This window comes from Columba livia, chromosome 17 (assembly GCF_036013475.1).
Source record: "Columba livia isolate bColLiv1 breed racing homer chromosome 17, bColLiv1.pat.W.v2, whole genome shotgun sequence".
Lineage (NCBI taxonomy): Eukaryota > Metazoa > Chordata > Aves > Columbiformes > Columbidae > Columba > Columba livia.
The window spans coordinates 7,012,069-7,033,546 of record NC_088618.1 but is presented as its reverse complement, the minus strand read 5'-3'; the positions used below and the strand labels follow the sequence as shown (position 1 = coordinate 7,033,546).

At 42.3% G+C, this 21,478-nt stretch overlaps 1 protein-coding gene across 3 annotated transcripts in view; it reads left to right on the top strand.

Moving 5' to 3' along the window:
* Positions 1–756: 756 nt before the first annotated feature.
* Positions 757–21,478, top strand: part of KREMEN1 (kringle containing transmembrane protein 1) — a 31,285-nt gene continuing 10,563 nt past the window's right edge. The window contains exons 1-5 of one of the 3 annotated variants that reach the window (XM_065033056.1): positions 757–1,040; positions 11,535–11,697; positions 15,277–15,368; positions 20,396–20,520; positions 20,981–21,134. In XM_065033056.1, coding sequence (XP_064889128.1) covers positions 869–1,040; positions 11,535–11,697; positions 15,277–15,368; positions 20,396–20,520; positions 20,981–21,134 — 706 coding nt within the window. In that variant the 5' untranslated portion in view covers positions 757–868. Of the gene's footprint in view, positions 1,041–1,391; positions 1,766–2,047; positions 2,076–11,534; positions 11,698–15,276; positions 15,369–20,395; positions 20,521–20,980; positions 21,135–21,478 lie in introns of those variants that run through there. The other 2 variants (XM_065033057.1, XM_021284852.2) reach the window with 2 other exon arrangements.

Genomic DNA, 21,478 nt, shown 5'->3' with positions numbered 1-21,478 from the left:
GAAGCACGGCCCTCATGTCAAAATCAGCCTTACAGCTTTTCATGATGGGAGGTTTCTGCATGCTGAAGGTGAGATGTACCACACTGCATATGGATACAATAGCCAAGTACAAACTCTGGTGTGTTCCTTCCTCTTTCATAGTAGCAAAGTTGCTCTCTCCCTTTTAGATGTTTGAAGGTGTCACCCCATTACACAGCAGTGGTGTAAAGGTGATACAAGGACAAGAATGTTTCCCCTCCTGCTGTTCCTGGCAAAGCAAGTGTAACTTTCTGTGATTTTGCTGGTGTGTTTTGGTTTGTTTTATTTCCCCTGTTGGTTGTTTTCTTAGCAAAGCAGCACTGCCATTGCTAAAACGTCTCACAGGTCACCACTCTGTAGAAGTTTAGACAATAGCTTTATAATGTACCCCCTTGAGGTTTTTTTTCAGACCTTTGCTGTCATCAAGTAGATGTAAAAAAAAAGCAGCTGTCTTTCTGCATTCACCATTCTTAGCAACCAACGCTGCTTTTCCTTCCGGTTCCACGCTCTGTTTCTGTGTCTCTTTGCACATTTGTGTCGCTCTGGGCACGCGCTCCTCTGTCCCGCGTGGGTGTCCGGCTGTGTGGGTGCGTGTGTCCCTGTCCGCCCAGGAATGTCTCGTGTCTGTGGTGTGCGTGGGCGCCCGCGTGTGTCCCTGCGTGCCCGAGCGCACCTGTGTGAGCTCCGCTGCCTGTGCCCGGGCCCCGCTCTGCGCGGTCTCCAGCTCCGCCCCGGCGGGACGCAGCCCGGGGCGGGGGTGCGCGCAGTCCGGCCGCAAAGCGGCTGTTCCCGCGGGGCACGGGCCGCACGGCCGCGGCTCCACCGGCCAGTCGTTCCTGTGGGGCGGACGATGCATTTCCAGAATGACGTCCTAAATGGCGACGCGCGGCACTGGCACCTGGCCGCCCGCGTCCCTCTGCAAGGCGCTGCTCGCTCGCAGCCATCTGGCGCGCACCCGCGGCCCCTCCGCGCCCGCGCAGAGCGGCTGTGCGCGGGCGGGAGCCGCACGGGACTACTGCAAAGTTCGTAGCGTTTTACTCCTGTTTACCCCCCGCGCTTCACGGGATAAGAGACGCGCCGCACCTGCGCGCCCCTGTGTGCTGCCCCGCGACCCCCGTGAGGCTCCGGCCTGGCGAAGGGCGAGCGCGGAGCCTGGAGAGGCGCCGGCCCCAGGCAGAGCCCCAAACTAGGCCGTGGGGTGGAGGGGCGCCTGCCCGGCCTGTCCCACGGCCACAGCGGGGAACTGGGTGCGGGAGGGCCGAGGGGAGTGAGGAGAGCGGGGCACGGCTCGCTGTGGGGCGGCCGAGCTGGGCAGGGAGGGTCGCCGGGCCGCTGCCTCGCTGACGGCGGCTACGAGGAGCCGTGTGCCGGCCCCGGAGCGAGCCCCGGCAGCCCGAACCTGTCGGTGTCAAACATAAAAGCAGAAGTTGTGCGGTCCCGCGCCGCAGCAGGTTGGGATGTCGGTCTCTATCCTTTCCTGTCACATGGCTGGTAATAGGATCCTTCATCTGCCACTCGGCACCTCGCCGGGGCGCAGTTACAGGACACATGCTGTAGGGCCTGCGCTTCCCGCACTTCGCGCTCGTCCCGGCCGCCCGTGACTGTCTCTGCCCCCGCAGCGCTGGGGCTGCCGCCTGCGAGCGCGGTGCGGACCGGCGGCCGCTGCCCATGGAACCCCCCGCCCTCGCCGCCGTCCTGGCCCTCTCGGGGCTGGCGCTGAGCTGCTGCCGCGAGCCCGTTCTCTCCGGTGAGTGACGCGCCGCGGGGAGCGGGAGGGGGGCGCGTTGGGGGCTGCTCCGCGACCTGCTGGCAGCGCTGAGCGGCGGCGGAGCTGGGCAGCGGCTCCGCGGACTCCGCAGCCTCCCGCGGAAGGGCTCTGCCGCCCGGCAGCAGCTCCTCGAGGTCGCGACGACGTCCCTTCCTGCTCGCCGGGCCGGCGGACGGCTCGAAGCCGCTCATGCGAACATGCGGCGTGCGCGGTTTGCAGCGTGGGGGTGTTTGAGGGTCTCCTTGTGCTTGCTGAGCTGGGAGCTCGGAAAACTATATGAAGGCAGGAGGTATGAGGAAAGTGAGCAGCGCGGTTTTTTATCAAAGTGGTTTGGTAGCTGGCTCGGTAGAACAGGGCATGTGCAGGGAGTTGTGGGGCTCGGGTACACTCGCTCCCTGGGGAATGAAATGAGTGATGGCAGCAGGACAGCACCGGGGTGCAGTGCTGGAGCTGGGAGGGTGGCCGTCCCGCCTGGCTGAGTGTGCTGCCCTCGCTCCATTCCCTGTCAGGCGTGGACCCTCTGACCTTTCAGGTTCTTGTTCAGCCAAGGAATTTGGGAAGTCTGAAGCTTTGCTACCTGTTAGGGTGATTTTTCACTTAAAATCTCTCTGCATCCTTTTGTCCTCATCTCAGTTGATACTGATGATTTCAAGTACCACAGTTCTCCTCTCATAAATGTTGGCCCAGCTTTGCAAGATCTGAAGTGGCTGTTCCAAATGATCAGTGTGTCAGCCATCAGATGTGTGGTCCTCCTGTATACATTTTGCTTATTCTAATATTTGGTATTTTTTATAACATAGAATTCGCTCTGCTTCATTTTGCCATGAACAGATACTTGCTCATCAAGATTTCTTAGATACATTGAATTAGGTTTGGAAAATACTTACATAGACTTTATTGGGGGAAAAAAAAAAGCGCCTTTTACTGGAAAGAGAACTCAGAAGGTAAATTTTGTGACTTCTCAGAAGTTACCTGAAGTGAGTAAAACACAAGAGTATTTGCCTAGAGGGGGACATACCTAGACCACGTCTAACAGTCTCTTCCCAGTTGCATTAGGACATTTGGTGCACACAGTAGGTACTCCTTCCTTTGCTTAAGTTGAAGAATTTCTTCTTGTAAGGTTTCTGAGCAGAACTGCAGACAGAACACTCTGTGTGTTACTGTGTCCCTCGCAGCAGACAGCATGACAGCAAGTGGAGGATGTGTCCCAGTGTGAATGTTTGGTTCATAGGCTGCTGAGAGAGTTCTGTTTACGCACCTGCACTTCCATCCTCAGCCACCTTCTAACTGCAGGCACTGGCAGCCACTAAAGGGGACGAAGATGCCTGAGCACAAGCAGCTGGGGCGGGGTGGATAGAGGAAGAATATATAATGCGAAGGAGAATGGATCTAGCAAGCACTGCCACCTGTGTGTCTTCTGCTGAAGAACCTGGCAACAGTGCAAATCTACATTTCAGCAAGGACCTGTAATTTATGTAGCATGTACAAAATGTGCAGAATTGCTAATCTGCACAAACCATACCTCAGAATCAACTTCTTGACCGTTAGTCCCACAGGACCGAAACAGGATCAGCTGGGTCAGGTTGCACTTGAAGCTAGCAGAGTTCTGAAATGACAAACATAAGTATTTATTCTGTAAGGCAGTTTGTCATATGGTATGATCTAATAACTATTCCCCTTGTATCAAATGCATGTCTTGTGTTTCTTGTAAAATGCGGTCAAAATACATCACAGAATCATAGAATCATACATACTGCGTTACACTATCATTTGCTAAGATAGGGGAGAAACTTTAACTTCTGGAATTGCCTTATGAAAAATTACTCGAATTGTCAGAAATTAGAGTGAGTTAACAATCATTTGTGCAGGTTGCACTGTGTTACTTTTCACAGAATGTTTCTGCTTTGCTGTGTGATGTCTGATGGTTTCTATTAATCTAAACACTGACATTTGCAGCATTCAGGCTTCAGTCATACTGCATTTCTCAAGTGAATCAGAAATCAGAGATGGATTGCCTAACATTAAAGGACTGTCTAAATTTGATGAGTTTTGTATTACAAGGCCAGAGAGATAGAAATGCCTTTGGCAAATTTTAGTTTCAGTGAACAAATGTTATTTTATATACTCAGTGCAAATGTTCTCACTTCTAGTTTCTTTATTTTTGGTGTTAATTTAGTTTCCCCATCAGAAATGTAAGTTATCAGTGTCTTTCTCCTTTTTCTGTTTTCTTTCCATTTAGCAGTACTGGATCACCATGTCCTTGGTTTTCTTCCAAGCTGAGTCTTTCCTTTGAGCTGCTATCTCAGCCTGCTCTCACAAACCTTGTATCTCTTGTCACCTTTTCCTGCCTATCTCTTGCTGATTCAGGGAGGCACTTCTACTTGATACACTTTAAGCAATCATCATAGAAATATGAAAAAAAACCCAAACAAACCAGAGCATTTCTAACCAGACAAAAAATGCACTACTTAGATACTTCAGCATATCATGCTTGTACATGCATGGAGCGTAACTCAAAATCCAGAGTTATGTGAATGGATTTAGGCAGGATGGAGCCAAAGAAGTGGGAGGGAGGCAGGGATTACACGCTGCCAGCTGCAAAATTTGCATTCTTTGTCATATCACACCATAATGGTTGTGCAATTGACCACTCCCTCCATCCACACAGCGGCCATGGCCCATCCTGATAGAATTTCCGAAGGGATTCAGTCCGCCACGCTTGACAATGGAACAACAGTTTTAAAACTTCACAGGGAAAGAAAACAAATGGGTGTATTAAGGAACAGAAATTCTTACGGGGCCACATCATGCATTCTTACTTTCAGTGATAACGAATCACAAGACAAGCGTGTTTGCATCTTGTGGCTGAGGACTAGCCAGCAGCTGCAAAGCCATGGCTAATATAGCATGTTTGTTTTGCATGAATAAAAAGAAAGAGAGGTACAAAACACATACTTTTAAGTATTAGAAATAATGGTAACTGCCTCTCATGCTTATATCCTAATTTGCCTGCTTCCAATGTGGACCAGAAAACCTCTGGCCAGTCAGATACTGTTTGTGTATATATATATATATATATATATATATTTAATAAAAAAGGAGAAGTGCTGAAAAAGTGGTGAGATTGAAGGTTAGTAATCAAAGTTTTACAAGAATAGCAAGTTCATGTATATAACAACTCACATACTGCTGGGGAGCACAAGTATGGAACTCTACATGTCTGTACATTCCCAGGAATGTACATTCTTACAAGTAGCACTTGAAGCTAGCTTACAGAACAGATTGGTGCTTAAGTCGAGCTTTGATGGAATGTCGTGTGAGTACTCACTGTGACTAGTCTCTGGTTTGGACCAGTGCTAAATAAGACTCTTGTTCTCACCAGCAAAAATAATTGTATTTGAGGACTTTGAAAAATTACTTGTGTATGTCCGTGTGTGTGTTTGTGTCTCTGTGTGAGAAACGTTACTTTTAAACTACAGGCAGAGTACCCCACAGTGCAAAGGAGAAATGATCAGCTAATCGAGTGTCCTCATAGGAGCACATCAGAATTTAACTAGCTGATTTACCAAATGGGGGTTATTGTCTAGCAATTCTGAAAACTGCAGTTTTAAAGAAAGATTGTTCTTTCCTGAGGTATTTTCTTTATTTCCTATCAACTGTTGTGTTGTGGGTTTTTTTACTGTTACTACATAGGTACCCAAGCCTGATAGTTTTGATAAGGACTTTCGATATATTAGTATTAATTGGAATAGTTAAGTATTGACATGTGAGAATGCTACACTGATTTTTCTCTTGGGTAGGTCTAAACCAGCCTTATACTTCCCAAAAGTATTTATTTTGCATCATAACAATGCGGACTGAGATTTTTGCCCCTGACCAATCATAGGACAGTATGCAAATGAAGCTTTGATTCAATCGATAAAACTGCATCTTCAAAGAAAACCATCGCACTGCTAAAAATATTTTTAATAATGACCACAGAAGCCATATTTGTCTCTTTGATCTCCTGAAGCTTCTTCTGTTTTTAATCAGTGTTCCCACATGAAGAACTGTGGCAACCTATGATAATAGAATCCCTATTCGCATCCATAGGGAAACAAAACTGTTCTCATCTGAAGAAGGTAGTTGGGTGTTGTGCCCCTTCCACCCGTGGGCCCCTGCCTCTCTTACTGCTGGGGTATCTTGGCGTAACTTAAGTGGTTTCTGTCCTTTCCTCTGTGCGTTACTCTCTCATTGAAGTGTTTCTGCTGTCTAATTATACCCTTTCAATCAAATTAGAGACTGCAGCATCTGGTTAGTGCCTGTAACTGTTGCCATCTGCACCTAGATACAGTGCTTTCATTTAAGGAGGAGTGCTTAAATTGCAGGCTGTGGCAAGAACTAGGAGAGCAGTTTAGGTAGACTGGAAATGGCTTAAAACTCTGCTTAGAACACTATGTGAGCACATGCATCAAGCCACTGACACCTGGTCATTATCGGACCTGGCACCTTTGGTTCTATATCCTTATATTCTGCTTAAGCATTTTTCTGACTCTCCTGAAAGACTAAAGAAAAACAAGTTAGAACTGAGCAGGCACTTATAGCATGTAAATTCAAGGAACCTTTATTTCTTGCTCCAGCTTTACAGGACATTTAATATTCTGGCTATCACACCATTGTAATGAAACACAATATTTAAATAGCTACCATGTTCATTTACCTTTCATTAATCTGCAGATATTTGAAAGAAAACTTGCTTCTTGTTTGGCAGTTTTCAGTGAAATAGTAACAAGTTTGTCATTCTGGATTTTTGGTCTCAAAAGCTACGTACATGCCCCAAACTTAGAAAAGCACTCTAAGAAGTTATTTAAACCACCCTGAAACCTCCATCTCTTCAGTTTGCAGTTTGTAATGTCATTAAATGTATGTATTTGTAAAACAGGGACTGTGAAGAACGCTCAGGACATTTAAAAGATTTCCCACTTGTCAGCCAGAAGAGTGTTTGACAAGGAGCTAGCTGGTTTTGTCTTGTTGGGTTTTGGGTTTTGGTGGTGGTTGTTTTGTTTTCATCTTATTGGTACAGAAAGGGCAGCAGATGAAATTCAAATGTTTATATTTTTTCTGTCCGTAGTAATGTGGCACAAAATAAGAGTTTCTCGGGTAACTGGGCCTCTGGCCATTAAGGATTTAAGAGATTAAACCCAATATTTGGAAGTCCATCTTAGAAAATCATTGGAAGCCAGTGCAGACTCTGAAATGTCAGTGTTTTATCGTCAGTGCTTCACTCAGTCAAAAAGTCAGTCTGTTATATTCTGCACTACCTTAATTTTTCAAATGATCCTAAAGTGGCGCCCATGTGGAGTGCAGGCAGCCATACAGTCCCAAAGTAAAAGAGGCATAAATGATCATTGTAAGGTCCCTACATCGAAGAAGAAACCGAGACAGATGGAAAAAATTTCTACTACAGCTGCTGTTTGATCTTCCAAATGTTGATCTGGCTCTAATAAAACTAATTGTGAACCTGTATCACACACTGAGCATTCACTCGTAGTGGACAACCATCCCCAGGCTTATTTTCTGTTTTTTCTTTCTAGCAGTTGCCACTCAATACACACTGACCTAGGCTCAGGATTCATTTAAAAATATGAGTTATTCTTCTGTCAGCCATGGCACCTGATGTGTTGAAAACAAAACAGCCATGACAACACACTGCTGTCCGTGTTTTCTCACTGAGGCTGATAAACGTTATCCTTAACAGGACTTGTTGGAACCCTCGAGCTTTTCATGGCTAGAACGACTGCAGTGGCTCTATTAATTCTGTTTGCAGATATCCCCATGGAGCAGTAGGAGCAGCAGGGTCATTAGGCAGTTAATAGAGTGAAATCATCACAGACATTGATTTTGGTTATGGATTTGACACAAGCCTCCACTTCAGACTGTGTCTGAGACCCAGCTGACTGGGATCTTAGAAACATGAGGAGGTCGGTGACTTCAAGATTTGAATGATCACAGCTTTCTCCATGTACTGTCTAAAACTGTAGTGATTTAATATAGGCTTGTGGTTGATGGGATAGTTTAAACTGAGCCTTGGGTGCATGAACAGAAACCAGGTGACAAATCTGTCAAGCTCGAGGAAGCTGTCAGCTCTGGCCTCCACAAAGCGCCTGTTCTTCCCGTGCTGTCTGCTGTTTGCAGAGGACTTGGGTACATCTGTCACAGTATACCACAGTCTTACAAAACTTTAAGGAATTGATTAAATTCATAGAACTGGTATTAATTTCCTTGAGTCATAGTTCTGATGTTAGATTCCAAGCAAAGGGCTTCATAACCTAAAGTAACATGTAAGTGTCCACCAATATAAGGCAGTTGGGTCCAGTGGGAGCCAGAAAAAGAAAGGAGAGGTGGCTGGTGTTAGTTGTTTTATCCTCCCCCTCCCCAACCCCTTCTACATGAACAAGGAGAAATCAGGTGATTTGAGGAATCCCAAGAGTTTTACCAAGAGCATTTAGTCCAGTAGTTTCTGACTGTTTTATTTAGATGACCTCTTCTGGATTAGTTTTGTGCAGACAAATCTGGGTGACCTTCTTTAAGCTCATCTCTTCACAGAGTTATTGCACCAGTGGTGTAGGAGGAAAAGAAGGATAGAGGTTCTAACCTCCTCCAGAATCTCTTAGGACTTTTGTCTCTAAAGAACAGCCTATAGATTTGAAACGGAGAGGACAATGGTCTGTCTGCAGATGAGGCATCTGCTTTGCACCTTCAGCACATTGGGAACAGTAATTTCATAGTGAGATCACTAGGGTAGTGTCTTGGCTGTCGTGCAGCAAAATATGGTGAAATCACTATGTGTGATGAATAGAAGAAGTGATCCAAGATATTGAATATGCTGAGATGTCTGTACCTGTGTTACTAGGAATTTTATAGAAAACAGTACAAAATTTATCTCAGCAGGTCTCAAAGCTGATTGTTCAAGCTAAAAGAATGTAGGACCCAGGACCTGATTTTTTAAATGCCAGTATTTACTTGAAAAGATTGCACTCCAATGCTATGGCAAAATTATTAGTAATCGTTAACAAAATGAAAATTTCATAGCAAATTCTTACACAGAAAGTGTGTGTTTCAATTGGTAACAGCTGCTACATTGCAGAACTTAGTTTTAATTTCAGTTTTTCTGCGATAATCAATGATTTAATGTGGTATCTCACTGCCTCCTCCTTCCACATCTCGACACTAACAAAGCCAGAGGAGCTTCACTAAACCCTGCTGGCACATCTTTCCTGAATCTCTTGGTAATGCTAAAGGACACAGGAGGCACTCTTACAGCTCCCTGTTGTCTTGGGAGCAAAGAACTGCAGCTAGAGGAATGGAGAGAGCTCTGAGTCTTGTGCAATGAAGTTTGAAAGAAAAAAATGTATATATATAAAAGCTGGCATGAAAATGAAAGGCAGTTGCTACTGCAAGTTAAAGCATGGGCCAGTCTTAGCAGATATTCAAATGGGCTGATGGTAATTTCAGTTTAGTCTGTGTGCCAGGTTACATTCAGGTATTGTAGCATTCCTTGCATTTCTAAGTAGATGTTAGTACATATTGCTTCTCATTTAGAATGGAGAAGCAAAAAGGTAATAGCACTAATCTGAAGTAGGCACCTTTTCTGGATGTATTTATCCCTTTTCACAACTGCTGCTTTATACTGTATGTTGTTTTGTGTATCCAGTTTGGTTATGTTTTTCTCTCTCTTCTGTCAAATTCACCAGCTTATATTTTTCAGCTATGACATAGAAAAACTTTTACATTACCTGCAATGCAAGGGAGGTGTTGAAGAAAGTTGCAAAACTGTGGTGACTTCAAAGTGTTGTTTTTTCTTGTGCTTATGCAAAGATCTGTGGTGGCCTGAGTACCGGAGACCCAGATTTGCATTTGAAAGTAAATGTATGTAGTTCACCTGCATGGCTGAGGCAGCCAGGTAAATTACAGTAAGGAGGAGTAGTGACTTGAAGCTTGTTTTTGTAAAATTAGATAGCTTTCTGACCGTGAATGATAGCAGTATACGTTAATGGCTGTGCAGACACCTATGTGCCTTCAGCAACACAATTCCATTTAATAGAAATCCCAACTTGCCTAGGCATGAAAACGTGCAGTGAAGGCACAGAAACATCAGCTTTCATGTGCTGTGTAATAAAACTGTGAAATAATCGTTATAATTGCACCATTCTGCTGTTTGTGGGCCCAGACTAAACTAATTTCAAAGGCACGGTTTTAATAATACATCTCCCCTTCTCCCACAGGATTTCTAAATGAATAAAAGAAGGTGTACTGTTAATATCAGGTTTAAGCAGGTCTCTGTAGCCTTGTTTTCTGAAGAACATTTAGTGCGGGACACCTGAGATGAGCACACTCCACTTCAGAGCACTCTCCCTGTCCCCCGGGGCAGCAGAACATCTCTGCAGCTGTTCCTGGTTTCTGCTATCAGATCAAACAGAAGGTTGCACAGCCTGCAGTTAGAAAGAGGCATTTGTGACTTTCCTCAGTAATGCTACTCAGTACAAATAAATGCTTATGTATAATGAGCAGTTTTAACAGTCATGAACTGTTGTATTTTAATACTATTTTAAAAGCAATGCATGGATGATAAATCTTACCAGCTATTAATGATAAACAGGATGGCCTTATTTATTGTACGCTAATTACAGTGCGTGTTTCTGGAAGATGATCACAGAATCACAGTCCGGGTGAGGTTGGCAGGGACCTCTGGAGCTCATAATCTTATTCAGTGCCTCTCTCAGGCACCATCACGTCAAGCAGGCTGCCCAGGACCATGTCCAAATGGCTCTTTAATATCTCCAAGGATGGATTACACCCTCTCTGGGCAAACTGTTCTGTGCTCTGTCACCCTCGCAGTCCATAGTTTAATGAAAAATGTTTTGCATTTTTAGTAGAGGTAAATTTTTTCATGCATATGAATATTTAATCAGAAGATGTCATCAATAAGACACGGCAAAGCCAGGCAGCATGAGATTTGTAGTTCAGTTGGGAAGGGGTAGTGTACTTAATGACTAGAGAAATCATTCTCTGCTTTGATTTCTGACTTGCTGAGCATTAGGAAGCTAGGAAAACAAACATAAACGGGAGAAAATGTGAGGCACAGGAATGCTGACCTGTAAGTTTTAATCTAAAAGCATAAATGCTTTTGTAGCAAAACACAGTATCATGATTATACTGTACCGAAGGAGGTCCCTTTCTAAGGTAATTCAGGCCAAAGAAAAAAATGCCTAAGAAATTTTCAAAATCAGGATGTAAATATTTGCAAGATCCATGCCTACAAAGTCTTTCACTTTATAAAGTTCAGATATTCACAATTTAGTTAAACTGGTATAAGATTATGGGTATTATGCTGACAAGTGACAGGCTGATAACATCATCTAAATTTATTCTTTGAAAATTAACAAGTTACAGATTTATCCTAATGAGTAAAACATGGGGAAAACAGTAAAAATGTAGTATACTTATCCAGAAAATGCATGTTAGTTGTATTAAACACTCTTCAGACCTGCCTTATACATTGCTTAGTAAAGTAATGAAATCATAATCTCTTCAATAGCTGTTTGAGAGAAAACTTAGATCCCAGACAGCATCTTTAGTTGCATAAACAATGCAGGAAACATATTAGTGAAAGGAAACATGGTCTTTTGGGGAAGGGTTCGAGGCTGAGGGAAGAACAACCAAAAACCAAACCTACATTCATTCTTTCTCTTTGTCCATTTCTTCCCAGAATGTTATACAGCAAACGGGGCTGACTACCGTGGCACTCAGAACCAGACCTCCCAATATGCGGGGAAACCTTGTCTGTTTTGGAATGAGACCTTTGAGCATCCTTACAATACTTTGAAATACCCCAATGGGGAGGGAGGGCTTGGAGAGCATAACTACTGCAGGTAAGAAACATCTCATTGCTACTAATGTTGCCAGTATACTCAGTGTTACTTTAAACAGTTGACACAAAATTAAGAAACTTCCTGTTATACAGTGAAGAATGTCAGAACCATGGATATCTAACAGGTTTTGGTTTACCCTGGGTCTACAAGAACCATTAGTAGAATCACTTTTTCAACCCAGCTCTAACCCAAAGTCCATATCATATATCCAATCTATAATTTGGCATGATGAAGAAAGACTAGAGATTACTTAAATGAAAAGGTGGAGATAATTAAAAAAATGATCCAAGTCAGAAGTACCGAAGCACTAATGGATGTCTGTAGGAGTCTCTGGAACATGGTTTTTATCCTTACCCAAAAGCCTGGTTCTGTTATACACGCTGTTTCCAAGTCTTGTGCTTATGAAAGTTATGTAGTCACTAAGAATTCTCAGTGAGTGTAAGCTGTTTATTATTTGAATTCAGAAGCTCAGCTGTCAGTGGTTGCAACACCAGCTCAAACCAGGGCAGATCCGCTCTCATTTCCTTGCCTTCTAGAGAAGTTCTCTGTAGCTAGGGATAGAACTCTGAATGAAACTTCAATAAGAACTTCAGAATTTAGAAGCCAAATAAGACCCTAATTTCAGAGATGTTTAGGCTCTGCAGGCTATTTTCAGCCTGCAACATTTAACTTTGTTGTGCCTCAGGAAGTGACGTGCACTTCTGCCTTTGCAGGACTGACCAGCTAGGTTTTTATGCCCATCTATACCCGCAGTGGAAATAGGTGGGGAATAATGTGGTAGACACATTCCTTAAACAGTGATAACCATCAGCTCATCAAGGATGCATATAAAGTTAAGTGGTATCTCTTGCTTACTGGGTAATGGGAATGGAAATGTTTAAACTAAGAGATTAAGACGAGTTACCTGAGGCATAGCAAGAAAAGCTCTAGTGTTTCCTTCATGAGAAGGTTCAATCACACCCCAGTTCTCCTGGAAGATGCCTTTACTTAGCAGGTTATAGCTTTCTAGGGTGGAGCCTACACACTTGCCACCTTCGTGCTGAAATTGTTTCACTGTAAGCAATATAAATCAGGATAAATGAGGCAAAATTAATATGGAGGAGTTCAGCACAATTGCTGTGTCACAAACCATAGGGTCCTACTTCTCGATTCAAGAACTTTTCCATATTTAATTGGAAATAGACATTCCAGAAAATCTGACAGAGCCAGAGCCAGCGAGTTCATGGAACGTGAGAAGGCACAGAAAAGAGGTCTTGTGACATGCGGCACACAGGTGACCACATTGATGACAGGACTCAGTGGCACTTCCAGTCTATTTGATGACTCAGGAGGATATTTCTCCTGAAGAACACTGGTGAAGGACAGGAAAGGAAAGGAATTACCCGGGACCTTTTGCAGTGGCTATGGCAGCGCTTCAAAAATAACACTGTTCAGTGTGTTGCACCAGCAGATTGTTTTCAGTCATAGAAGGGGAAAGCGTTATTGCCAAGCTATTGCCGTTATTGCCAAGTTATTGCCGTCTTTTGAATCAGTTCAGCATCTCACAGGAGCAAATAAAAATACACCACCTACAAGACAAACTCTGTAGAAGCTGGGAAATCTCTTTAGAAAATGGCCTGGAAAGCAGATGAGCCCATTGAGCTGCCTGGTATCAGATCCAGACTGGCACGTGAGCTCTGGGAGGACTGTCTCCCTATCAAAAGCATTTCACACCAGCTTCGCAGCCTGCCCATGTCCAACACCACCAAATGCATAACAATTCTCATGGCATGGAAAGAGCTGTGTCTCTCAGTATGCTTACTAACACAGCTTTTTAACCTTCATCTGCTAGGTGTTAGATGATCCTCTCTGAGATGGAGTTGGAGTGGAAGGTTCACCATTTCCTTCCTTATGCTATATCACTTGGCCCAGGAATATTCTCACAGCTGTATGGAATGATGATCCTAACTACCAGATGCTTTTTAACTTCACATTCTGATGGAAAAAAGGCTTGGAAAGTCACAGTTTTAAGAGTGTCAGAGCATATCTTTAGCATGCAAACCTTGTTGAGACCTTTTGAGTGAAGATTTCGCTGTTTTAGCTCTTTCTCTGCCATTCATTTGCATGGTGACAACCGACAAGTGGATCTTTCCTTCTCTGAGGCAACACATATCTCACAAGGCTTTCTTAAGGCATCGCACATTGCTTTGAGGCTCAATTTTAGGGACAACATTTGAACAATCTAATTTTACACTTAAGTCATTAATCAGAAGCACATTATCTCTCCATGGGTGGTCATTACTTGTATTACTTTGTTTACTGCAAGACACCCTGTTAAGATGGAAATGCCTCATAATGTTCCACTAAACCTCATTTCAGCCATAACAAAACTGTGCGGACTGAAGTTTTTGGAGATTTTGAAAGACGCTCGGTTGTTTTCTAACTTACGCGCTTTTGAGGTTCAAGGCAAAGTTCTCTGCAATTTCCTTGCATTTTGTGTGGAGTGCCATTACCTTGATGCAATTACAGACATCTGATTTCTATCACACAGGTGTATTCCATGCAGGTGTGTAATTTCCAGTACAAGCTTTCCTTGATTTTAGTCTTTTACTTTCTTTAGCCACTGGAAGCTGTGCCATTACACCCAAATTCCTAGAACACTAGTCTTAGGCTTTCCTCCTTCGCTATTTTTACTAGTCTGTTTGAAAGCATAGCCAGCAGCGTTTTAGTCAGCTAAACTGAATTCAACTCACCAATTGTCTTCAACATTCTGTTATTTGACCAAAAAAACCTCCCCAGCAGTTCTGAAATGGCATCTCCCACAAAGAGTTGTTAACGTGCCCAAATGACAACATGCAGCTGAACTGACACTTCGGTGTAGGGGGTGTCTCATTAATAGGATTCATGCCAAAGTACATGATAAAAAGACGGCAGCTGGCTCTAGTTACAAGAAAAGATTGTATTTCAACCCGATTGGCCAAAATAACAATTTATTCTCTTAAACTGATATTTTCATTGTGAATAGTTTTTTAAAGTGTGCGTAGAAAAAAACTTTAAATAACTCAATGACTAATTAGGAATGATATAGGAATGTAAATGATGCTGCAGCAGCATAGAATAACTATGAACACATAAGGAATTATCTCATCCATCAATATATCAGTTCAGTGGAACAGATTTATTTAGCTTTGCTGAAGGAGAAGACCTCAGTCTTTCCCAGAAGACTTTCTGGGATGAGGAGTCCGGACTATTTTGTACTAAGCCAAAAATGAAGGAACCTGTACACAGGATGTGGGGCTGAAAATGTTCCTTTCAATGCTGCCCAGATAGCTCCGCACCTTTAGACTTAAAGAAAAGAGAAGTTAAGTTTCAGACATTACTAGCGTTTTATGCTTGGTATGTACTGTAATTACCAAAGTTAGCTGAACTCCCTGACCACTTTTGCATTTTTCTTGGTATGTAAGTCCAACAGGTTAAATATTCAATAGGTATTAGAGCAAAAATAATGATGACACCGAAGCTTACTAAGATTCATTTTTATGTGGGTTTTGACAATATTTGATGCCTTTCCACTCACTGTCTCTAATTTTTCTCTTTTAGGAACCCTGATGGAGATGTCAGCCCATGGTGCTACATTGCAGAGCATGAGGATGGAGTATATTGGAAATACTGTGAGATTCCATCCTGCCGAAGTAAGAGCACCATGCAGGTTTTTTTAGGCCTGCATCTCTTTCTAAGGGATAACTTACTTGTAAACTGTTAAGCAAAAGAGTAGTTGTCCTTATGTAGACATACTTCCCATTGGAAGAAATATATTTCTTACTTGAGATTAGGAAAACAAAATCAAACACAAATGAATCTAAAGTGACTTTTTACTTTGCCCACGGTTTTCTTTTTTCACAAATGTGAGATTGCGACTCACATTTTACAAATACAGAAGCGGGACCTTAAGTTGTTTGACTTTCACCTAGATGTAAATACAGATTAAAGAGTCTAATTTAAATAACACAAAATCATTCAACACTCTGATACTCATTGTTCAGAGGACGTCTTACTCTGATTTTTCTAACATACCAGGTCCTATTTAGGAAACATGACCCTCCTAATTAAGAAATTTATCTTGGTCTAAAATGAAAGAATTTGCATTTTCTTTAAAGACCACAGATGTTAACAAATTCTCTGGATATGGCACCAGTAAAAAAGCTGAAAGGCACATTCTCTCCACTCCATTTGTTCTACACAAAGGACCCTTTTAAAAACAGCCTCACTCATTTTCTCTGTGGTGGGGAGCAGAGGATTTAAACTTGGACACTTACTTGCACAGATAATCCAGACTTATATTTACAAAATGTCCTTTTGACCAGTAGCAGCTGCTTCAAGCATTGCACTGAAACTGGATACTAGAAAAAGGAATTGCAGCAATTTAGAACAAACTGTACATAGCAAGCCCATCCAAGTCTTAATACAAACCTCATGGCTTATGAAGCTGTGTAAGTAAAAAAAACTTGTATTTTTTACCAGATTTTCTGTTTTCAGTAAGCATGATGCTAGATCGTAGGACCATCAAAGCCAACTTGTAAAGTGCATTCTATAAAACCCACGTCTTGTGATGGAGCAAGAAAGCAATTTTGTAAAAATATCCTATTTGAAATTTTTAGAGAAGTAGAAAAGTTGTGTTATATAAGCTTGTTTTGCATAATTATATTCACTACTAGAAAAGGCAAGTATCTGGAGCATAATTTACCTATAAACTGTACCCACATAATACCTCTACAATGCAAACAGCATGAGATGTCTTGATTGCCTGGATAGATTTGCATGCCATGATTCACTCTAGCAATAATGAAGAATCTACAGTCAAGAATTTTTTGTGATGAGTATGATTTCACATGATTATATCATGTGTCTCGTTCACTAGTATTTATACATCACATTTCTGAATGAAACATTTAGTGTTTTCTGGCATTCTGCATGCGTAAACACGCTATACAGAGTTCAGCAGTGTTAGAGGAGGATGGATGGGCATAATCACAGCAGACAGTGGTAGTTACGGGAATGGACATAAAATAAAAGGCAAGAAGCAGCACTGAGTCCTAAGAACATGTGCATCTCACATGGAGAATTCAGAACTGGATGCTTTAATGGTTTGTTTGCAGTGTTGCAGCTATTCCTGACTTTTTTGGTCTCTTTGTTAGTTAGGTTAGGTTAAAATTCAAAGGAAATAACAAATTATGCTCCCAAAAGGTAAACGATAGACTTGCTGTCCCACTTAATTGCATTTTCATGTTTATGTCCTGCATGAGTCTCCTATTATAAACAGATTGCATTACTGGAATAGTGTTTCCTGCGTGGAAAGCCAGGAAGGTTATTCAGAGCGGTATTGATCACCTTGTAAGATTGACCTGTGTACATTTTAACACCAGAACACAGAGGGGAGCTCGCACTATTTGCACAATGGGTACTACCAGTGCAAAAAGCTAGGAGGCTCTTGAAAGACAGCTGCATGAGCATAGCTGGAACAGGGTTTTGAGCTCAAAAGTATGAATTCCCTGATTTAATACATGTGCCTTAGCATATATTATGCAGAAACTCTGATGTTTGCCAGGACCTCATTATGTCAGATGCTGCTCAAATGAAAAATAGCATGTTTGCACAAAAGAGTTGACCTTTTAAGCACAAGTGAACAAATAGATACAAATGGGTGAAGACAGTGTAAGAGTAAACCATCACTAATCTGTGTGAACAGTAATTGCAGAACATTGACTATCTCTTTTGCCAAACTTCTTTTATAGGCTAAACATTAAGAGCAAATTAAGGCAAAAGATGATGTTGGAAATTTTGAAATCCCAAATTGGTTTGATATAGTGTGAACGAGGAGCATTTTATTCTAACATACTAAAAATATTGTTGAAAAAGCAGTAATTTGTGATTGCTGTGGATCTGATACAAAAGCAGCATTTGCCAATTAGATCTTCTCCAACTCAGATTACAAATGATCTCCCCTCTACTATTATGCTTAATACTATAATACGTACTCTGATTACTCTTTAGTAGCAACTCAGTGGTGTCTTGGGTTCAGGAGCAGCCCACCATTAGCCATACGAAGAACCAGTGTATCAAAAATCACAGGAGTAATTTTTGTTGTTTATTGCTCCAGTTCAGAAGAGTGTTTAATCATATATTTGATGTGGGACTACTGAAGTGCTTTTAGCTGAGCATATATCCTTGGGCTCATGTATTTTATTGATTTGATATCAAGGTAATTTGAAGAGCTGGGCACTGGCTTGGAATGTACTGTTCACTGTTGGACTAGATTGATTCTGCTTCTGTTTACTCCCAATCACACGACACTAATTTTGTTTGCTAGAAGTGAGAAAGTTGAAATATTACTGGGACACCAAAGAGACTAATTCGCTTTAGGATGTACTCAAATGGTATGCTTTACTTACAAAATGTAAGAATTTTTCTAATTACTCAGTCTGGTTTCTTAGCATGGAACATGTTGAGGTACTAATCCCCTGGAGACAAGGCTGAAGGGTCTCACCAGCTCACTTAAAAATCAACAACAAACCACAATTCCCCCCATATAATATGTGTTTTTAGGAAATCCCAGGTCTCCTAGGACAATGAGCTAGGATGGTTCACTAGGAAGCTTTTCTTAGGGCTGTGAAATCACTCACTGCGCAAAAACCTGAGAAACTGAGCTGTGCGAGAGAGATCTGCCCAGCTGTGCTCAGCTGGGCTGGGGCTGCAAATGGGGATTTCCAAAGGTATGTTCCATCAGGCTGCGACTTGAAGTCTCAGTACTTAAGACTATGTTGCTTCAGGGTGTATCCAAGCTGTAACTCCACGCAAGCATTTATAATTGACATTGTATCATTCTTAGAAACCAAAATTATTTTATGAGCAATATTTGAAGCAACAGTATCTAATTATTTAAAAAATATACATACTTGAGTATTCTTCCCAACTTCATTAACTCTTCTTCATAGTACTATAATCATCCTCCTTGAGAGTGTAATCATATACACGCCAGTATATTTGCTGGTCACTAAGAGATGTGCTGACCTTCTTCCTCAAAATAAGGAAGCTGCCTTAGGCAACTCAGCAAGCTGTCCAACAGACCTGTGAACTGCTCCAGGTGTCAGGTTGATTCACATTTTAACGGTGAACTGACATCAGTTTACAAGCTCAGTATATAATATTCCAAAAGAATGGGGATGACACCATCTCTGTTAGAATTAGACAAATAGAACTTCTGAATTCAAGGCATTATTTCAATGGCTACTGCACATGGACATGTAAAAAAATGCCAGAAATAGGCCTTCCAGAATCCAAAGAGGAGATGCTTTCAGGACTATGGAATACAAGACTGCTCAGAACAAAAAGCATAATTGCATTCTAATTGTATTGATGTGAAAGTATATACAAAAATACAGAAGCAGTTTACTAACACACAGGTTATCTGATGGAGAAAAAGGCCACCTGTACAAGAGATGGCTAGTTCAAAAGGAGCCCCAAACCAGCTAATCCACATGGTATTAGGGATCAGAGGCTGCAAACCCCCAAACACAGCATTTCTGCCCCCCACAAGCTATTGGTAAATCAAAAACCTGAAACAGTGCTGTGCCACAAGGTGTTAGCAAGAGAGAGTTCTCAGTTTACTGGGTACTGAAATAACAAATGCCTGAATAAGTAAAACTCTCATATAGTGCTCTGACTGCATCACGTTATACAGAACTGTGGAGGTTAGGTGGACGAAGAATAATCCTTGTCAATCTGGCAAAGGGATAAAAATTATCTGACCACAGAGGTAGTAACAGATTTAATTTGAAGTACATGAACAGATATGACAGGTAGGCAAGAGATACTTTTATGCCATTAGTACAGCACTATGTTGTACCCCACATCCTCTCTCTTATAGTCACGGCTAAATTCCAGTGGTTCGATGAGAACTGCAAAAAACCCAAAATATAACCAGAAATGAAATTATGCACGGAAGGGGGAAAACTCTGACCTCCCATAGTGACCAAGGAGCCTTGAAGTGTTGTATTAGTAGAGTATAAATAGATGTTTTGTTAAAAAAGTGATATCGCTCACTTTGAATCTCTTTGTACATACCTTAAAATATGATACTTTGAGTTCATATCAGAATTTGAGGTTTAAATATTAGGAAATTCCCCTATATAAGTATGTAGTCCCTCCCATAAAACTTGCCAGACTCCATCCTAAACCAGTTTAGGTTCCTTTCCTCAAATATCCTGTTTAGAAAACTTCCAGAACTTCATTGTTTTGAAGATCAGACAGAAATCACATTGTTTCGTTTACATAGTCATAATATGCATGATCATAGTCCAGAAATCCCACAAAACCTCTGAACCCACTGAATGCCTTTTTTTTTTCCAAATCGTCTCGATGAAGAGAAATAAAATGGGTATTTATCCTGACTGTATTAGTGCAGCTTCCAGAAACCAACTACAGGGTATTGCAGTTATATTGCTAAGCAGATATGATGCCATTTCACCACCTGTCATTTATCCCTGGGCATGTTTGGAAAATATGACAAGGAGGTAGCATAGAGTAACATTTCCCATACTGCAAAATCAAGACAAGAACATGTAGAGAGCTGCTTAGTAACCAGGGAGAGCATAAAGTGGTCTGTGTTTTGGGAGTTTCCAGGCACACCTTTAGAATGACTGTTGTCTGTTATTCTTGCCAGTGCCGGGGAACCTGGGGTGTTACAAGGACCATGGGGAGCCACCACCTTTGACTGGCACCAGCGAGACCTCCAATAAACTGACTATCCAAACATGCATCAGTTCCTGCCGAAGTCAACAATTTAAGGTGATTTCTTTTATATATATTTACAAAATGTTTTCAAAGACAGAAGATGGCACTATGCCTAAAGCTCTCTATCTTATTTCTCCTGCTGCTTTTTGTTACCTTTAGGAAGCCTAAGGTCTCACTCCTATCCTAGGGGTTCTAGCCCTCCCTCTGCATCCGGAGAAATCTGGGCAAACGAACAATTAATAATGCCAGTATTGCAGGAGAAAGTATGCTTGCTTGCTGCAGATAGGAGTGATAGGATGCCCTAATTGCCCTCTATTCCATCTTTCTCAGTAGTCTTAAGTAGCATCCTGACAGCTCAAACAAAAACAGTTTGTGGTGGGACCTCTGACCTCTGACTAATCATGCTTCTTCAAAACACACATATTCTGCTGTCAGCTTTCTTGCTCATACAACCTCCTGCTGTCATTCCTTTAAATATTATCCTCCCCTTCCTTATGCATCTTTGTTGTCAAAGTTTGCAGGCATGGAATCAGGTTATGCTTGTTTCTGTGGAAATAATCTTGACTACTGGAGATATGGGGAGGCAGCCAGTACGGAATGCAACAGTGTTTGCTTTGGAGACCATACTCAGCCTTGCGGTGGGGATGGCAGAGTCATTCTTTTTGACAGTAAGTATCGAAACAGGCTCAATTTTTCCCAAAGGAGGGGCCTCAAATGATCAGCAAATTAGGGAAAAGGGTTTAAATGCAATGAAAACTGTTTCACACAAACCAGCAAATACCCAAATTCAATATAAAGTAAAGCTACTTTCCCTTTATGCATAAAATTGAAATCCATTAATAATGGCTGGCAGGTGGAGGGAGGGGATTGACCCCTCTGCCCCGCTCTGGTGAGACCCCCCTGCAGTGCTGGTCCAGCTCTGGGTCCTCAGCACAGGACACACATGGACCTGCTGGAGAGGGGCCAGAGGAGCCACAGAAATGATCCGAGGCTGGAACAGCTCTGCTGGGGG